Genomic DNA, 17,628 nt, shown 5'->3' on the forward strand with positions numbered 1-17,628 from the left:
ATATGTTTGTGAAAAGATGATACAACATGACAAAATGTATATGCTGTTTATATTACCGGCTTAGTCTGGAACAAGAAAATGTTGGGTGTGAACCCCACCTAGGCCACTACTGAGGTCTATGACATTGAGCAAATTATTTAACTCTCTAAGCATCATGGGGTTGTGTTTCTGCTTTTGTTCTTTGTTGACATCAGAATGAAGTAAAAAATGCAAAAATGCATGTAAAAATGTCCAGCTGTGTGCCTAGGTTTATCACTAATTCCAGAAAGCTTTGTGTGTGTGTGTGTGTGTGTGTACTATATAACAAAGCTTTCTTTTGTAAAATATATAACATGTGACATACATATATAATGTTGTCTATATCATAATCATATTCCATATAGTATATATTACATAAGTTATATAAATCTCTAGTATGTGCTATGTAATATCTAGTCTATCATGCCTAAATAGATATAATGATTATACATAAACTCTATATTCAATGGCTTTTATTTTAATTAACATAAGGTCATTGACTTCTGAGGACAAATCTAAAATGATTGTTTTCCAACTCAAGTTGGAACAAAGGGTTTTCAAGAAACAAACTAAATGTTTACAAGAGACTTATCAAGGAAGGATTTGTTAATCCAAGGTCAAAACAACCACTCAGGTGACTGGAAACTGGAAGAGGAAACAGTTTCACCTCCTCCCTGGGAGCTTGGAACTTTATGTTGGATCAGCAACACGACAATATGAGTCACAATCAACAAAAATTTCTAACTTCCCTTTCTGAATTATGAAGGTGAGTTGTACTCTGGGCTAGTGCAGGTGTGTTTGGGAGCATGTGTATGGCTGGGCTTAGGATGGACCTTGTAGAGGTGGTGGGAATGGTTGAGGGGCCTGGTTTGACCTGTGAGTGTCTCTGCTTTGTACCCAATGGTCAATGCACATGAGGGAGGGGGCCGAGGGGAGTGGGGGAGGTGGCAGCCATCGCAAACTATGCCCTCACAGCGCATTCCATAACCACCTGAGGAGGTAATGACCACAGCATTTTTTGGGTGGTGACCATGGACAAGACTAGGTTGTAGGCACTTTACGTTGCAAGAATTCCTTTAATCCTTATAACAACCAAAAATGAAGCAGCCAGGAAGGAAATTCTACAAACTCAATTGGTCCTCTTGCCCAAGAATAGAAGGTGAAATCCATTCTTTCCATGCATTTTAGTGAATTTCGAATCCTCTCCACCTGCAAAGACTCAGAAAGTCATTTTTTTCCTTTGAAGGGAGTCAGTCCGGGCTGGGGAAGCCTGTCTCTCCAGAAGGTGAGCCGGCAGCCAGCGCTCTTGGCAGGAGCCCTCACCCTTCCCGGACGGCACTCAGAGACCTCGCCACCCAGGATGGCTATTGTGCAAGCGCCAGGCTGCAGCCACTGCAGGCTGCTGCCCGCAAAGGGAGGGCGGGGAGGCTCATCAGCGCGCACCCGGTGAACTTGGCTCGCGTGCCTGCCTCAGGATTATCTCCGGGGTGGAGTCCACGGTTCTCCCGCCCCAGAAGCAGCGCATGGGTCACCCGACCCTGGCGCACTCGCTCACCTCGCTGACTCCATCCTCTTTCCATCACCCCCCGCGTCCCGCGTCCCACTTCCCTTGGGGCCTGGCCAGCCCGGGCCCACTCCGCCCTAGTCAGAGTGCTCATTGGCCACTCAGGGCCTGCCTGTCTCCATAAATACATGGTCCCGGGACTGGAGCATGGAGAGGCACAGCAGGAAACGACAGAGCCAACAGCATCCTTTTCACCCTTCTGGGCATACCCTTCTGTGGCTCCAGACCCTAGAAGTCAGACTTGCAGACCAAACCGCGGACCCACGAGGCTCCTTTCCTCTTCCAAGAGCCACCAAACCCCGGCAGCGCTCCTCCAGCCCCTGCCGCCAGCGCTACCCTGGCAGCTGCAACCGGAGGCTGCTGCATTTGCATTCTCTCCAAGGTCCCTTCTGCTCCCTGATCCTCCTCTACCCTCCTCTGTCAATCGGCTGGCCCTGAATTTCCCAGAATCGTCAAGCCCCCAGATCCCGCTAACAACTCTTAGCCTTGCGCTCCCCAGTGCTGGGTCCTCCCTTGCCCCACGTCTCCGCTACTGCCATGAGCTCCCTCATTGGAATGAGCCGCTCCCTTGTCGCCTTCGAGCAGGGGCTGCGCAACCTGGGGCAGCCCCCCAGACGCATGACATCTAGGGCGTGTGCGCCCGGTCCACCTCGAGAGGTGCCCCTCTGTCCGCTGATGCCACGTGGTGAGACGCAGAACGCGGACACCCTGCCGGGTCCCACCAACTGGCCACTGCTGGGCAGTCTGCTGGAGATTCTTTGGAAAGGGGGCCTGAAGAAACAGCATGACACTCTGGTAAATATTTTGTCATGCCCCAAATCCCTTTTGCTCCCTGCCCTGCCCTGTTCTCCCAGTATCGCTTCAACCCTTCTGTAAGGCGCAAGGCCAGGAGCGCACGGTGCGCTCGGTGCGCTCAGGTGCATTGGTGCACTGGTTTAGCTGCAGGAGTCATCAGCGTTCCTGGGATTGCGGAGGATGCGCGCTTACTCCAAAGTTTCGCTCTGCCCGCTGCAGGTAGAGTACCACAAGAAGTATGGCAAAATTTTTCGGATGAAGCTGGGTTCCTTCGATTCAGTGCACCTGGGCTCCCCGTGCCTCTTGGAAGCGCTGTACCGCACCGAGAGCGCGTATCCCCAGCGGCTGGAGATCAAGCCATGGAAGGCCTATCGCGACTACCGCAAGGAGGGCTACGGACTGCTGATCTTGTAAGTCCAGTGCGCAGAACGCAGACAGGTGGTTTGGTCTGAAGTGCCTGGAAGTTGGGAAGGGGCGGGAGTTGAAGAGTTCCCTGGAGTGATGTATTTCTCATGCCGGACAAAACCAAAGCCCCTACAGGAAGTGCAATCCTGCGCCGGTAAATAGAATGGGTCCAGGGAAGAGGCAGCAGAGAGTACTTGCTCTCCTGCAGGTCAGCCTTCCCTCAAAAGCAATGTCACACGAATTCTGGTGTTCAGACTGTTCCAGAAAATAAGGCTCTGAAGTCAGTGTGCCAGACAAATAATTTACAAACAAAAGAACCCCTTAAAATTCCCTGATGTCCTCCTCCACCACCACCACCACCACCCCCCCACCCCATAAACTCAAAAGCTGGAAATCATCCTCTTTTTTTCCCACAGTGTTCTTTTCTGGAAAGGATCTGGGGTTAAGAGCTATGTCTCTGCAAGGGTGGATAAGGACAGGTGCCAAGGTCACATTCTAAAGAAATAAAAGCCACAGTATGATGTGGTTCCTCTGGTTTTTTAACTGTGGACATTTAACAAGTAGCACTTTTCTTTAACCCCATATGTAATACCTAGAAGCTGTGTTTTTCAAGATACAACTGGCATTGGAAACCTTGTTAAGACATGGGGCTTCACAGGCTATGTGGTCCGCCTTGGGGCAAGTTTATAAGGTGTATGGACTTTTCACAACTCCAGTGTCTCTCTGACTAGAAGCTATCATTTGGAGGCAATGGCAAAATTCTAAATTTGAGGGGGGTTTTCTCTGGTTATTATGTACAAGCTGATGAGTTGAAAACAGATTTTTTTTTTTTTTCCAAACAAACCCAAGTTGCTGGCTAAGGTACATCCATGGAGTTGGCTCTTATTGGTGAAAATCGAGGCCCTCAGCCTCCCAGCCCTAGGTCCAGAAGGGCATACCCAAAGCCCTGAGCCCAACTCATCTGGCCTTCACCTTCCTGATACAGTCTTGGGCTGGGAGGAAAGGTTTCTGTTTTATCCTATAGTCAAACCAGCGCCGAATATTCTAATGCTAACATGTGGTACATATTTCTTGGCATAATTCTCAAGGTTCATTTGCTTTCATGGTTCATGAAGTTGTACCTGGAGTTATTTCTACAATTCCCTTCTTTTTATTGGCTCTAAATATAATCCTGCTCCTCTCCCAGGGAAGGAGAAGACTGGCAGAGGGTGCGGAGTGCCTTTCAAAAGAAACTAATGAAACCAGTGGAAATTATGAAGCTGGACAACAAAATCAATGAGGTTTGAAGCCTGGGGCCGGCTTTCTGGGTCTCTTGGGGACAGAGGGATGTAAATGGAGCTTCAGTTCATACCTTTAAAGTGTAGAGGGAAAAGCATGCAATCTGGACAATTCCAGAGCCTTCTCTTTTTTTCGACCTCACTCTCCGTCCTTCTTTTCCCCAATCCTCGTTCCTTTCTCCCCCAAACCCTTTAAAAATAATACTGTAATGGAGAACCATTAGGAACACAGACTTTGGTACTCACCAGGCTTGGATCTAAGCTCCAGACTTTCCCTCTCTGGCTATAGAATGTGGCTATGTCACTTTTCCTAAGACTCAGTTTCCCAGTCTATATAATGGATGTAACAGTTCCTACCCTACATGTTCGCTGGAAGAATTAAATGAGATAGTGCTTGTAAAGGTCTTAGGTAGTGACATTGAGCTGGGTTTTGCAGGATAAGTAGGAGTTTACAAGAAAAAGAAGTTGGAGAAAAGCATTCAAGCAGAGAGAACAATCTGAAAATGCAGAGATGGGAAGACACACCCTATGTTTAGAGAACAGCATTCAATGCACCTGGACCGAGGCTTTCCCTGGAGTGACTAGATAGGCAGGAGGCTTTAACAATGGTTTTATGCCCTGCTAAAGTATTTGGACAATATCCTTTAGCCAACAGGAGGCCAAAGGGGATTTTAAGTAATCTCTTGTTACTACTGTTACCTTTGTATGTTTGTTTTAAACTGGACTTGGACCCAGACAGAATCATATAGATGAGAGATTACAAACTTAGAAGTTTCCAGGAGCTGGGTAATTAATACAGAATAGTAAGGCAGGTCCCGTAAAGAATTCAGCAAACAGAAGAATGCATGCCCACATGCATGGACGACTGCCACAGATCTAGCAAATTACTGCCACGTGGGAACACACAGCCAGTGTCACCTTGTAATAAAATCCTCATCATTACTATTTTGACAAGTAGTAGAAAATCCATACATTTATGTGAAATTTCTTGATTCTTTAGTGGTAAAAAAAAATTTCAAAATGCTTTCTAACACACTATGTGAGAACATTAGACATGTCCATTGATTACATTTGCAGGCTTTAGAGTCACATGTACCTTCTGCCACGGTCAAGCATGGCAAGTAATCAGCTAAGTGTCCGTGGGCGAGTGACTTACCTTCCCTAAAGAGCCTCGGTAGCTGCAGTGCCTCCCGCCTCCCAGGCTTGCTCTGTGGGTCAGCTGAGAGCACGCTCCGGGCAGTGGTTGGTTCTTTACAGCCCTCATCAACTATAAGGCATTTGTCACCAAAAATGTTGGTGTTTGAAACTGTCATGCAGAGAGCTTATGTGACTGTCCAAGGACACTGGCCTATTTGGAGAGCACTGCATCCAGAATTTGCAGATTTGGTTCCAAGTTCAACATACTCAACAAAAACAACCAACCAAAAAAAGGGACAATTTCTTGCCCAGATATGGAAGGGTGGAGTGCAGACCTCAGCACAGTCACAGCCTCACCGTCCTCAAGGTGATGTCCCTGCCAGGGACATGAGGCCGATTCCCTGCCTCATTCTGATGAGGAGAAATGCTTTTTTTTTTTTTCTTTTTTCTTAAATTGTCAGAATTACTTTTAGATCAAAAGTGGAATCTGAAGCTTTGGGGTGGCTTCAGGAAGGGCTCAGGAGATAACCATGGACAAGGTGGTGTGGCATGGCAGCTTCCCAAGGCCATCCTGTAATTGGTGCTGCTTTGCAGAGACACCTGGGGCAGAGAACACAGATAGAGCAAACCCTTCAGCACCCTCAGCTTGAACCCTGTTTCCTTCCATGACTTTCACTGCGAGTCTCTCCTGGTTGCTCTCCAGGTGCTGGCTGATTTTATGGGAAGGATTGATGAGCTCTGTGATGAAAGAGGCTGCATGGAAGACCTGTACCGCGAGCTCAACAAATGGTCCTTTGAAAGTGAGTAGTGTCTGCAGTCTCCCTCGCTTAGTGTTGTAGGTGGTTTGGGGGATAAAATCTCACTCCGGTGACAATCAGAGGTGGGAGGGGTCCTCTCCGGTAAGGAGACAGCCCCATCCTGAAGGAAGGGAACGTCAAGTCCCTGGGGTATCTGCATGTGAGTGTTCCCACAATGGAGCCAGGAGGTGCAAATGCCCTGAGGCAGAAGCATGCACACTCACAGGGTGTCTGAGAAACTTCCAGAATGCTGGTGCGAATGAGTTGTGCTGAGCAGGGTGGGGAGGCTGTGGAAACCAAAAAGACAGGAAGAAGAGGAGGCTCCGGATCACCAGAGCCAGTAGGTCCTGGGGAGAATCTGCTCCTCTAGTCAGGTTCAGAGGGAGAGACTTGGAAGGTTTCCCCAAAGAGGGGGACATGCACTCTCTCCTTAAGTTTCAGCCTGGGAATTCAAGGGGGAGCCCTGCCTTGATGAGCTCGCTGCCCACGGGGATGCAGCAGGGGGGCTGAGGAAGGTCAGGGCTGTGGGAGAGCCATGAGGGCTCCCTAGGCCAGCCTCGGTCAGATGACACTCCAGGAGGTGACACTCCAGCTGAGACCTGATGGAGAGCTGGGATTTACCAGGTGGAAAGTGAGGAAAGGAGGCATGTTCCAGCCTAAGGAGTGCTGCGTGGAAGGGACAGAAAGGCGTCCTGGAAGCTGTAGTGTGTTCTGTGGAGAGGAATGCGGGAGGACAGGGGAGGACAGGGGAGGACAGTGGCCGCCCTGGAGGTCTTATAGACAGGGATGGGACTGGGACGGGAGGTTGGAGCTGAGCCTAGGGCAGCCGGGAGCCACAGGAGAGTGGCTTTCCCAGGGGGTGGCGTTGTCGGTCCCTTCAGTCCCTTCTGGCCACTGAAGGGAGGGCTCGGCAGGGATCCCCCAGGTAGAGGCTTTTGTAGACCTGTCTCCCCCTTCAGATCAACCGCCTTTCAAGTTCCAGACCTGTGGTCTCAGCACCCTAGAAAGCTTGATGCAAGAAAGATGTCCACAGCGTAAGGGAAAGAGGAGTAAAAGCAAAGACTGTCAGAGAGACATGACGTGAATGTTTGGCAAATTGACCCCTAGAAGTACCCAGATTGAGGACTTTCCAAGGCATTTAGTTGCCCGCTAAAGAAAAGTGGGCGGAGGTGGATTAAAATTCACACCTGGATCCCGAGAAGCCTGGAGGAAGGAGGCCCTCAGCTTCGAGGTGCAGCCCTGTGCTGAAGGCCCAGCTCCCCCTCCCCCTCCCCTTCCCCTCCCCTCCCCCTTCCCCTCCCCCCTCCTTCTCCTCCAAAATGAAAGGCTGTCCTTTCATTTGGAAAGTAAGATGTGGTTGGAAACCTGGCTCTGCACTGACCCTGCTTCTCAGCTGGAGGACTTGAGGCCAGTCGTTCACCTTCTTGACCCAGGTTGTAAATCAAGAGCTGATTACCCACCTATCAGGCAGCAACAGTAGTGATCCTGGATCATAAAAGAAAACAGTTAAGAAGACAATATTTAGGACAATGAGGGAAATTTTAAAATGGGCACATGGTATATTATGGAATGGGTAATGTTCTCAGGGTATTAGTGACATTGTGGGAGAATGTATTTATTCTTAGGAGATATCTGCTAAATTATTTAATTTTGAAGTACCTAAAAGGTCAAAAATTACTTTCAGCACATGGAGACACACTGAGACTTAATGTATACATTGGCCCCAGGAGAAAGTCACTGTAGCAAAATGTTAACAGTAACTACTTCTGAGCTCAGAGGACATAGGTATCGATTATACTAATCTTACAAATTTTCTGTATCTAAAATTTTTGAAATGGAGTTGGAAATTTTATTTTTAAAAAGACTGTGCCTAAATAAAATAATTAAATGGGGAAAAGTCAACAAAGCACAGGCTCAGGACTAGCAGGTACTGGCTGCTCAGCTGGTCCATGGCCTCCCCTTGGCCATGCGGGGCAGCAGAATCCAATAAACAGCTCAGCAACGCAGCTGAGCTGGAGGCAGAGCAGAGCTGGCACCTGACACCCACCACCTTTGCCTTGCATCTTCAGGTGACCTTCGTGACCCAGACTAAGGGGGTGGCCCATTGTGCTGGAAACGATTTCTAGAAAGGGATGAGAGTGCTTACGCCCTTTCTCTCAGACCATTTGCTTTCCCTTACTGTTCTTGGACTTCTGAGTCATTGGATTTTTTTCTTTTTCTTCTTAGTAAAGACATAATTTTATGAGACACAGAGTCAAGTCTTTAAGAGCCAGCTAATCATAAACGCCAGTGTGGCTGAGCTTGTGTAACAGTCACGATTATTTTAAATAATAGGTATCTGCCTCGTGTTATATGAGAAGAGATTTGGGCTCCTTCAGAAGAACTCCAGGGAAGACGCTCTGAACTTCATTGCGGCCATCAAAACAGTAAGCAGCCCTTGCATGAGTTCAGCTCACAGGACAGAGTGGCCTTAAGGTTCATGTGCATGGCACTGTCTCCCAACAGTGGCATATGCCAAGGCTTTATTTCAAGTTAGCTTATTTACCTTGATGTGGATAATGTATTTTAATATAGTATGTCATAGGTGCCCATGTCATTCAGAAGCATGTTAAACCCATTATTGCTTTGTTTACGCAAGGTCATTTTAGCAAAATAAAAATTGACCTTATACCTATTTTTGGTATTCCCATTAATGTTCAATTAAGGAAAAAAAATTTTTAAAGTGCCTGAAATTTTTCAGATTTTAAATTTTTTAATGGTTTAGATATGTGTGGATGCGGTAGAATTTGATCTGGAATGAATAGCCGAGCTTAGGAAATTATTTGAAATTGAAGTGAATATGAAAGTTACGGTTTTATATGTTTTTTTTTAATTGGGTTATAGGACCTAGCACCTTTTATTAAAAACACAGTGGAAAGTCACCCCAAGATTGCTTTTGATGTTCCACGGGAGGTGGGGCGTAGGCACTATGCCTGGGATGGGTGTGAGAGAGCGGGGCACCTTTGAATTCCGGCTTTCGGAGTGGCACAGGGTGCGTGGCTTGGAGCAACCTCCAGGAGGAGGAGAATTTGGAATGAAGAGGTGCTCCTGTTTCTCACAGATGATGAGCACGTTTGGGAGGATGATGGTCACGCCGGTCGAGCTGCACAGGAGCCTCAACACCAAGGTCTGGCAGGCCCACACGCTGGCCTGGGACACCATCTTCAAATCAGGTACGAGGGCTGCCCTTCACTTTGGGCCCACAAGGCCCCAGCTGCGGAAGGGCTGGAATGGTCTTCCTGGGTCAACCACCTTGACCTCTCTGTGGAGTCTCCCCTCCTGATTCCTTTAAGCTTTGCAAACATACGAGTTTAGATGAATCTCAGGGAAAGGCAAGAGGTGGCTTTCTACAGTCTTCTTCGGGAACTGAAAGCGGCTAAAAGCAAGAGCTTTGGAGTCAGAGGCCCCTGGGTTCCCTGTGCATGGCAGCTTGGCCAAAGTGCTGTCTCCGCATCATCCTGTGTTGCCTGGTCTCTTAAATGAGGCAACATTGGTAAAACCTACCTGCACGCAGCCATTCTGAGCCTGACACTGAGGTCACGAAGACCTAGCATGTCACAGTATCTCACTGGGTAGGGTTTGCCATTTCCTCTACATGATGGAGGGAATATTTGATGCTAGGTTCACGCACACACATTTCATCCTTATAACTAACCTCCATGGTAGGTCCTTTATGAGCTCCAACTGATGTGCCTGAGACACTTCCCAAGATTACGTGTGAGGTGCTGGCAAAACCAGGGTTTGGAGCTGGGCAGAAGGGCTTCAGGATTCCAGCTCTCTGCTCATTTGTGACCCCTGTCACTGTGCTCATTGTCACTGTCAGTCTGGGGCTGCTTGCACACTGGATCAAAGGCAGGGAGGCCGGTACCTAAGATGTATTTTATGTTTTTCAGTGTTACCAGCAGGCACAGGCACTGTATTTTCATGTATGGGGTTTGTATGCCCGTGCGTGTGTGTGTGTGTGTGTGTGTGTGTATGTGTTTAGTAATATTGGGTCCAAAATTCTGATTCTGAATAGGAGCCCGATTCCCACTTCCTCATCTGCTGATCCCTCCTGGGTTCTGAGCTCTTGCTATTCAAAATGTGGCCACAGAACAGCGGCATCTGCATCACAGCCACCTGTGAGAAATGCAGACTTCCAGGCCCCCACCCCTGATTTGGGTCTGAGTTTGAAGAAGGTTCCCGAGGCATCTTGAGCCACCTTGCTTGTGTGGGCATTGAGATATTCTCACCAGCCTAACAGGAAGGCAGTTCGAGCTTATTTAGCAAATTTTCAACGTGAAAAGACTCTCCAGATTTTGCAAGGATTTGTTCTGAGATTCCCTGGGGTTCTTTCCTCATCCTAATATTAAACTGTCTTTTTTTTCCCCTCTCTCTTCTCTAATAGTCAAGTCCTGTGTCAACAGCCGGTTGGAGAAATACTCTCAGCAGCCTGGTGCTGATTTCCTCTGTGACATTTACCAGCACAGTCAGCTTTCTAGGAAGGAACTCTACGCGGCCGTCACAGAGCTCCAGCTGGCTGCTGTAGAAACAGTAAGGCGGGCTGGGGTCTGATCTGCCAAACGCACAGTCTGTGCGGGTGTTTTCCTCAAGAATTTGAGGTAGTCTTTCAACTCACTCCTTCCACCAAGATTAACTGAGCGTCAGCTTAGCGAAGCTCCAAAGTCTTGCACTTGCTGGTGCAGGGAGACGAAAGGTATAGCTGCAAGCATGTGGCGGAGACGTCATTGCTCCAGTGACAGAAATCAGAATAGGATCTGGTCACGACCATGACAAACACGCAAACTACTACAGGGATTTAGAAGCAGTAAAGTTTCATGTACTGGCAAGAAACGTTAGATTTTTAAAGTGGGATTATTTTAGGTCATTGCATAGGTTACTCCAAAGTGTTGCCTATGGCAGGTGATGTGTATTGCGAAAATATTGAAATACCATGCTCTAGGCCAATGATGCTTTTCCTACTTGGAAGTTTGGACATAGTTAGTTTGAGACAGCATGATTCTAATTGAAATAAGCATGTTTATTTCAATCCAGCACAGTTTATACTCATAGTAGATACTCCATATAGTCTAGTTCCAAATGCAAATACTGGCAAATGCACGTAGGTGTGTTTAGTTGTCTTTGAGTCAATATCCGAGCCATCATGAGATGATGCATATTGATATTCCTCATAAATCCAACAGTGCACACACCTTAAAGTGTCTTAGAAGGCAAGCCAGCTTGCTGATTTTCCATTTTTCTTTATTCCTAGTGTTTCTTGTGCACAGAAAGAGGAGGGTTTTCTCCATCCAGAGGTCACATCCTTCTCATTTCTCCTCTGCCCAAGTGGCTGATAAAGGCAAAAATTCATTGTATCTCATTTTCCTATTGAATCGCAAACCTTAAAAGGTTTCTTAGAGTGATAGAACTAAATTCCCACTCCTTTTTATTTGTTTCAACTGTTAAGCTCTATAAGGGCAGTGACTGAGTGCACTCCTGTACAGAACAGAGCCTGGCGTGTGCTAGGTGGCCAGTAAATACTTAAGGAATCAAAGAAAGAAACCAGGTATTATAGAGGGTCTTCTGTGTGCCAGGGACCATTGCAGGTCCTTGAGAGACCATCATGAACCAGAGGCGAAGTCCTATGCCTCAGGGAACTCATATGCTGGTGGGAAGACAGACAGCAGACATGCAATCAAACAGATACGATCATTTCAATTAGTGTCATGTGCCACAGAGGAAGTCATCAGAAGGATATTGAGAGATGGAAGTGGGGCTAGGGGTCCCTCTCTGAGGAAATAATACCAGAGTTGATTCTGGAATGAAGGGAAGGATCCAGCTGTGTGAAAACCTGGTGAAAGAGGACTTCAGGGAGGGAAGGATAGCACATGCAAAGGCCCTGTGGAGGAAAGAGGGTTGAAGCTAGAGAATGAGCAAATGTGATAGGAGTTGAAACTGGAGGTTGCAAGGCCTTGTGAGCCTTGGTAAGGCCTTTGTGTTTTATTACGCCCATGAGGAGAAGCTCTTGGAACATTTTAGGCAAAGGAGTCACCTATCCAATTTCTGTTTTGACAAGCGGACTCTGGCTGGTGGGTGGAGAAGGAACTTAGTGCAGGGAGAGTAGAAGCAGTCCAGTTAAGGAGATGGGTCTCCTCCTGAGGTCAAGCCGGGATAGCCTGTGCCCTTGAGGTTTACCAGCCCACTTCCCCTCCAACCGGCCCCTGCGTCTTTCTTAACAAGCTCAGTTGGTCTCACACGGCTCAGGGAGCTCCACTTGGCACTTGTGGTGAAGAGCTGACTGATATGGTTATACACGATCTCCATTTCTTTTTTAGTCTCAGCTGTTCTGAAAGTCGCATTTGGAGAATCAGAAAACTTTGAGTGCCTCTAATTTGGTGGCTACACCCTCTTCCTGTTTTGTAAATTGGACTCTTATAATAATGCCACCACCACGGGTTTATTTGCAGCTGAGGCCACCGGTCCTTTGACATGCAGAAGCCTACTTTGGAGGCATCTTCTTCCAAAAATAATAAATAGCCACGGGCTCTGAGTTGCCTTGCACTTTGCTCATCTAAGTGAGTGGCAGATGGCACTTGGCGACAGCGTCTTCGAGTCTGCGGAGGGAAGGACACTGTGACCATTTTTAGGGGACTATTTAGCTTAAATTAGCTAAGGCCTAAAAAACAAACATGTGTGCCCACTGGTGGTGGCTATTATGTAGCTAAAAGCTGTAATGGCTGGTTGCACCAATGTGCCCAAGGAGGTCCTAGCATGGGCCAAGGGGACCAGGTCCTCCTGTACCCTCAGCTCAGCGCTAGCATTTCCTCTTTGCTGTTGGCATCCCCCTATGAGGGCTCTTTGCATGTGGCTGAAACTTTGAGAATGTCTTTTCATTTCCATGGTAATTTCTCAGGGTGTGGCCCAAAGAATTTTAAAGTTTCAGAAATACTCACTTCTTATGAATTTGCACTGAAAAAAAAAAAATAGAAATTTAAGCCTCTTAGGAGCAGCACTTCAAGGATCTCTGACCTGCTCTCTTTACTCAATTTTTACATCAATTTATTTTTTACCTTAAGCAATTTTAGTTAAACTTTTTTTATTTTAAGATCATCATAGATTCACATTTGGTTCTAAGAAAAAGAATAGAGATCATTCCTTGTATCCTTCATCCAGTGTCCCCCAGGGGTAACATCCTGCCTAACAATAAAACATCATTACAACCTACACGTTGGCACTGATATAATCTACCAACTGATTCTCATTCCACCAGTTTGATATACATTTATCTGTGTTTAAGCAATTATTGGATCCAACTATATTCTAAATGTCCTGATGCAGCTGGTTATTTAAAGGATTCTATTTGATTCCCTCAGCAAATAAGCTATCCTGAATTGATACGTTTCACAAAATAAATCTGACTTTCCAAATATTGGGTTTGTTTAAGGCACAGCAAATAAGAACATGTGAAAAAAATCACCAACATATTTGCAGAGCAAGGCAGTAGGCATCACCTTTGTTTAGCTCGTAGAAGTTTAAGGCAGTTTATTTACAGAAATTCAGGTTTGTGTCTGTTTGGGTTTCAGACAGCAAACAGCTTGATGTGGATTCTCTACAATTTATCCCGTAATCCCCAAGTGCAACAAAAACTTCTTAAGGAAATTCAAAGTGTGTTGCCTGAGAATCAAACGCCACGGGCCGGAGATCTGCAGAATATGCCATATTTAAAGGCCTGTCTGAAAGAATCTATGAGGTATGAATAAGCCAATATAAATATGTTGGAATACTGTTCTCTTAACTACTTAACAAAGGTAGCCCTCTCATAGGTAGCTACCCTTGATGATTATGAACAGTTCTCAAACTTGGAAGAAGAGTCTTGGGACCACATTTCTTTTCTGTTACATATTCCCTAAGTCATTAGGGCAAATGCCATTAGAATCTGAATGTCAGTCCTCCCTTTAAAGGAATGACCACACCAATCGATGCTCTGAACACTGAAGAAGACCAGGGCATGACTGCAGATCCTGAGGCGACTCCTTGGCAAGAGACCACGTTATTACTAACAAGACCCAGTCACCTTCATTTCTGAGCTCCTCATGTAAAATGTTCTCTGAAAATTCTTTTTACCTACTTTTTACCTACTTTCTGGAAGACAAAACTCACAACATCTTCAAAGTAGCAGGAAATATTATGAAAAGAATGGTAGATGGGAGAAATTTAGAACAAACATCAGACTTCAGGGTGAAACACAAAAAAACCTACACAGTGGAGTATGGGATGAGACAGGAAAACCACTGTTAGCAGTTACTGGTTAGCCTGGCACTAGGGATTGTGCCAACACAATATGACAAGAAAAAGCAACAGGGGAGATGAATATGGGGAAAACAGGACTTTATGAAGGGCTACCCCAGTTTTGAGCATGTACTTAATCTGATCTCCATTCCCACTGACATTTTGAACAGAATTTGGTCAGTGGCCACCTTTACAATTGATTTTCTGTTTTCAGGCTTACCCCAAGTGTGCCATTTACAACTCGGACTCTTGACAAGGCAACAGTCCTGGGTGAATATGTTTTACCCAAAGGAGTAAGTAGAACTTGTGTATTCTGTACCTTACAAAACATTGAAAGATATGCTTTCCAAACATTCAACAGATCTCTCTGAAACTTTTTGCCAAGACAGCATTTGTTGGGGAAATCCATAGCAGGAAGCATTATAATTTGCATTTATGTAGCACAGAATTAGGGAGCATGCCTATGGAAATAGAGACCTGAATCTAATTCCACTTTTATCTGTGTGTTCTTGAGTGAGTCATATAACATCTGTGACCCTCAACTTCCTCATCTGTAAAATGGGGAGAAAATAGAATCTGCCATATGGGGTTGTTCCAAGAATAGGAAAAATGCTGAATTTCTGTGCCTATTTATTACTTGGCACATTTTAAGCATGAATTGTTCTTTGGCAATCCTTTTTCTTATGGGCTATTTTACATGTGTAAAGATGATCACTTTTCTAAGTTTTGCCATTAAAACATTCTTTTCTGGTTATTTAAAATGCTGCCCCCCCCCCATGTTTTTAGACAGTGCTGATGCTGAATACCCAGGTGCTGGGGTCCAATGAAGACAATTTTGAGGATTCAAGTCAGTTTAGACCTGAACGTTGGCTTCAGGAGAAGAAAAAGATTAATCCTTTTGCGCATCTTCCATTTGGCCTTGGGAAAAGGATGTGCATTGGCCGCCGGTTGGCTGAGCTCCAGCTCCACTTAGCTCTCTGCTGGGTAAGTTCCTTGCTGGATCTCTGCAGCCATGTGACTCCACAGGCAGGAGAAGGGAAGGGTAATTCTGCTTTTTTGTACACGTGTGTTCTAGATCGTCCGCAAATATGACATCGTGGCCACAGACAAGGAGCCTGTTGAGATGCTGCACCTGGGTATCCTGGTGCCCAGCCGGCAGCTCCCCATTGCATTCCGCCAGCGGTAAGAACTCAGGTGAGCATCTGGGCATCCATGCTCTCTGCAAGGTGCTGCAAATGACCAAGCTGAGCCCTGAAGTCAGTCTGGCTTGGGTTTGAGTTCTGCCCACCACTGACTCACAGGGCAATTTGGAGCAGTTACTTAAGCCCTAGCCCTCTCCCTCTGTTTCCTTCCCCACCCCACCCCCCTTTTTTTAAATTTGAGTGTGGGGACCAGAATAGTATCTGTGGCAGAAAATTGATATGAATACAAAAATCTTAGCCCAGACAGACCTGGGTGTCAAATAAGTGCTCAGCGAACGCTAGCTGCTCTTAACAGTTTCTATGTATGAATAGCAGAGGTTGACCAGCTGTTTCTCTAACAAAGGCCAATTGGCAAATATTTTAGGATCTGTGGGCTATGGAATCTCTGCCACATCTACTTAAGGCTGTCTTGAAAAATGCAGGCAGCCACAGAGGACCGTAATGAATGGCTATTGTATTCCCTTCCTATTGCTGCCCTAACAAATTACTAAAATTTAGTGGGTTAAAGAACACAAATTTATCATGTTACAGTTCTGTGGGTCAGAAGTCCAATGCGGCTCTGACTAGGCTAAAATCAAAGTGCCCACAAGGCCCTATTCCTTTCTGGCAGTTCCAGGGGAGAATTCATTCCCTGCTTACGTGGGTTGTTGGTAGAATTTGGTTCCTTATGGCTACAGGACTGAGGTCCCCACTTGATTGCTACTTTGGCTGAAGGCTGTGCCCAACTTTTAGAGCCTGGTTGTGTTCCTCTGGCCATCTCAAAGCCAGCAGCTGAGTCCCTCTCATGTTCCTATGACCCAGCTCTCAGACAAGCTATTAACCAAGATGGTCTCCCCATCTTAGGATCCTTAATCACCTCTGCAAAGTCCCTTTTGCCATGTAAGGTAACAGTCACCCATCTAGAGATGGGAGTTCTGATGCATTTAGACGGCCATTATTCTGCCTACAAAGGCAGTGTCCAATAAAACTTTATGAAAACAGGAAAGCTGCCTTTGGCCCTCAGGTCTTAGCTTATGGTGTGCAGAGGCATGTAGTGTCAACGTAGGTACTTCTAGCCTGTGTTAAGTGCAGTGCAACACTTTTACCCGGCCACGTGCCATTCGGTACCACTTCTGTCAGTGGAGGGGTTCTCTCCTGTCCTCTTTACAACTTTTGCCAGGTCTGTTTATCCCCTCTTGACTGACTGACTACTGGATTATCTTCTTTCAGTTAACTTGGACTTTGTATGTCACTTTAGCCTTGTCCCGAGAGCAGTCACTTCCTTAATGAAATGATGAGTTTGTCAGCCTCAAACTCAAGTTAGGAGCTTTCTCTTAATACAGTAAAATGAATTCAGAACTCTCGTAGTGACCACAAGTCAGCCTGGAGACCTCAGCATCGTCTGATGTGGAATCACGGCTCCTGCAGCAGGCAGCCTTATGGAATCACCCACCAGCACCCAAACCCCACTCCATCACCTGCCTTTTCAGCAGCATCCTTGGCCTTTGCCTAGAACCAGTGGTCATTTCCAGCTGCAAAAGTGAAGGGCATCTGCTGGTGGGGAGATCACTTAGAGAGACGTGTAATTACAAACAAAGTTTCTGAATAAGGTCCAATGAATATTTTATTATTCCTCCCCAAGTTCTGGTACCACTAGGCAATTCATCAAACTCTGAGCACCCAAACCAACAGAATTAAATAAAGTAGGGCATCGTAGAAATTCCAGCTTGATCACAAGACCCCCAATCTACAGCAAGGACAGCACATTCATGGTGGCAAGCCATACCTTGGGCCAGAGTCCTTGACAGTTTGAGTTCTATTATTTATTTTTGCTAGTAACTTATCTCTTTGCAATTCACTCTTTATATTTGGGGTATCATTTATTTTGCATGTTTCTTGTTCCTACCAGGATCAAGAAGATCAATTTTTACCTTCCTGCAAGAATGGTGCTTGGGCTTCTGCACCCTGGAAAGCCAACAGCAGAGCAGCAGCAGCTCATGAAGAATGTTTAGGCCCTGGCGTCTCTCCTCTCCCTCTGCCAGTTGTTCTAGAAGCTGTACTGTCTGTTTAGATGAAGCCACTTACCAAGACTAAGTCCAACCCAGGGAAGTGAGTTGAGTGCTGGGACACCAGGCTCTCCAGGGTTC

At 46.3% G+C, this 17,628-nt stretch overlaps 1 protein-coding gene across 2 annotated transcripts; it reads left to right on the forward strand.

The window, feature by feature from the left end:
• Nucleotides 1-2,119: 2,119 nt before the first annotated feature.
• On the forward strand, nucleotides 2,120-15,486 carry Cyp24a1 (cytochrome P450 family 24 subfamily A member 1). Of its 2 annotated transcripts, XM_076849158.2 has the most exons (11): nucleotides 2,120-2,377; nucleotides 2,597-2,787; nucleotides 3,969-4,062; nucleotides 5,900-5,996; nucleotides 8,328-8,419; nucleotides 9,094-9,205; nucleotides 10,420-10,565; nucleotides 13,595-13,761; nucleotides 14,515-14,593; nucleotides 15,087-15,284; nucleotides 15,376-15,486. In XM_076849158.2, the coding sequence occupies exons 1-11, from the start codon at nucleotides 2,120-2,122 to the stop codon at nucleotides 15,484-15,486; spliced, it is 1,545 nt and encodes a 514-aa protein (XP_076705273.2). The 2 variants fall into 2 exon arrangements, with proteins under 2 accessions (XP_076705273.2, XP_076705274.2); XM_076849159.2 differs by lacking the exon at nucleotides 15,087-15,284.
• The last annotated feature ends 2,142 nt before the right edge of the window (nucleotides 15,487-17,628 follow it).

Source organism: Callospermophilus lateralis, chromosome 3 (genome assembly GCF_048772815.1).
Source record: "Callospermophilus lateralis isolate mCalLat2 chromosome 3, mCalLat2.hap1, whole genome shotgun sequence".
Lineage (NCBI taxonomy): Eukaryota > Metazoa > Chordata > Mammalia > Rodentia > Sciuridae > Callospermophilus > Callospermophilus lateralis.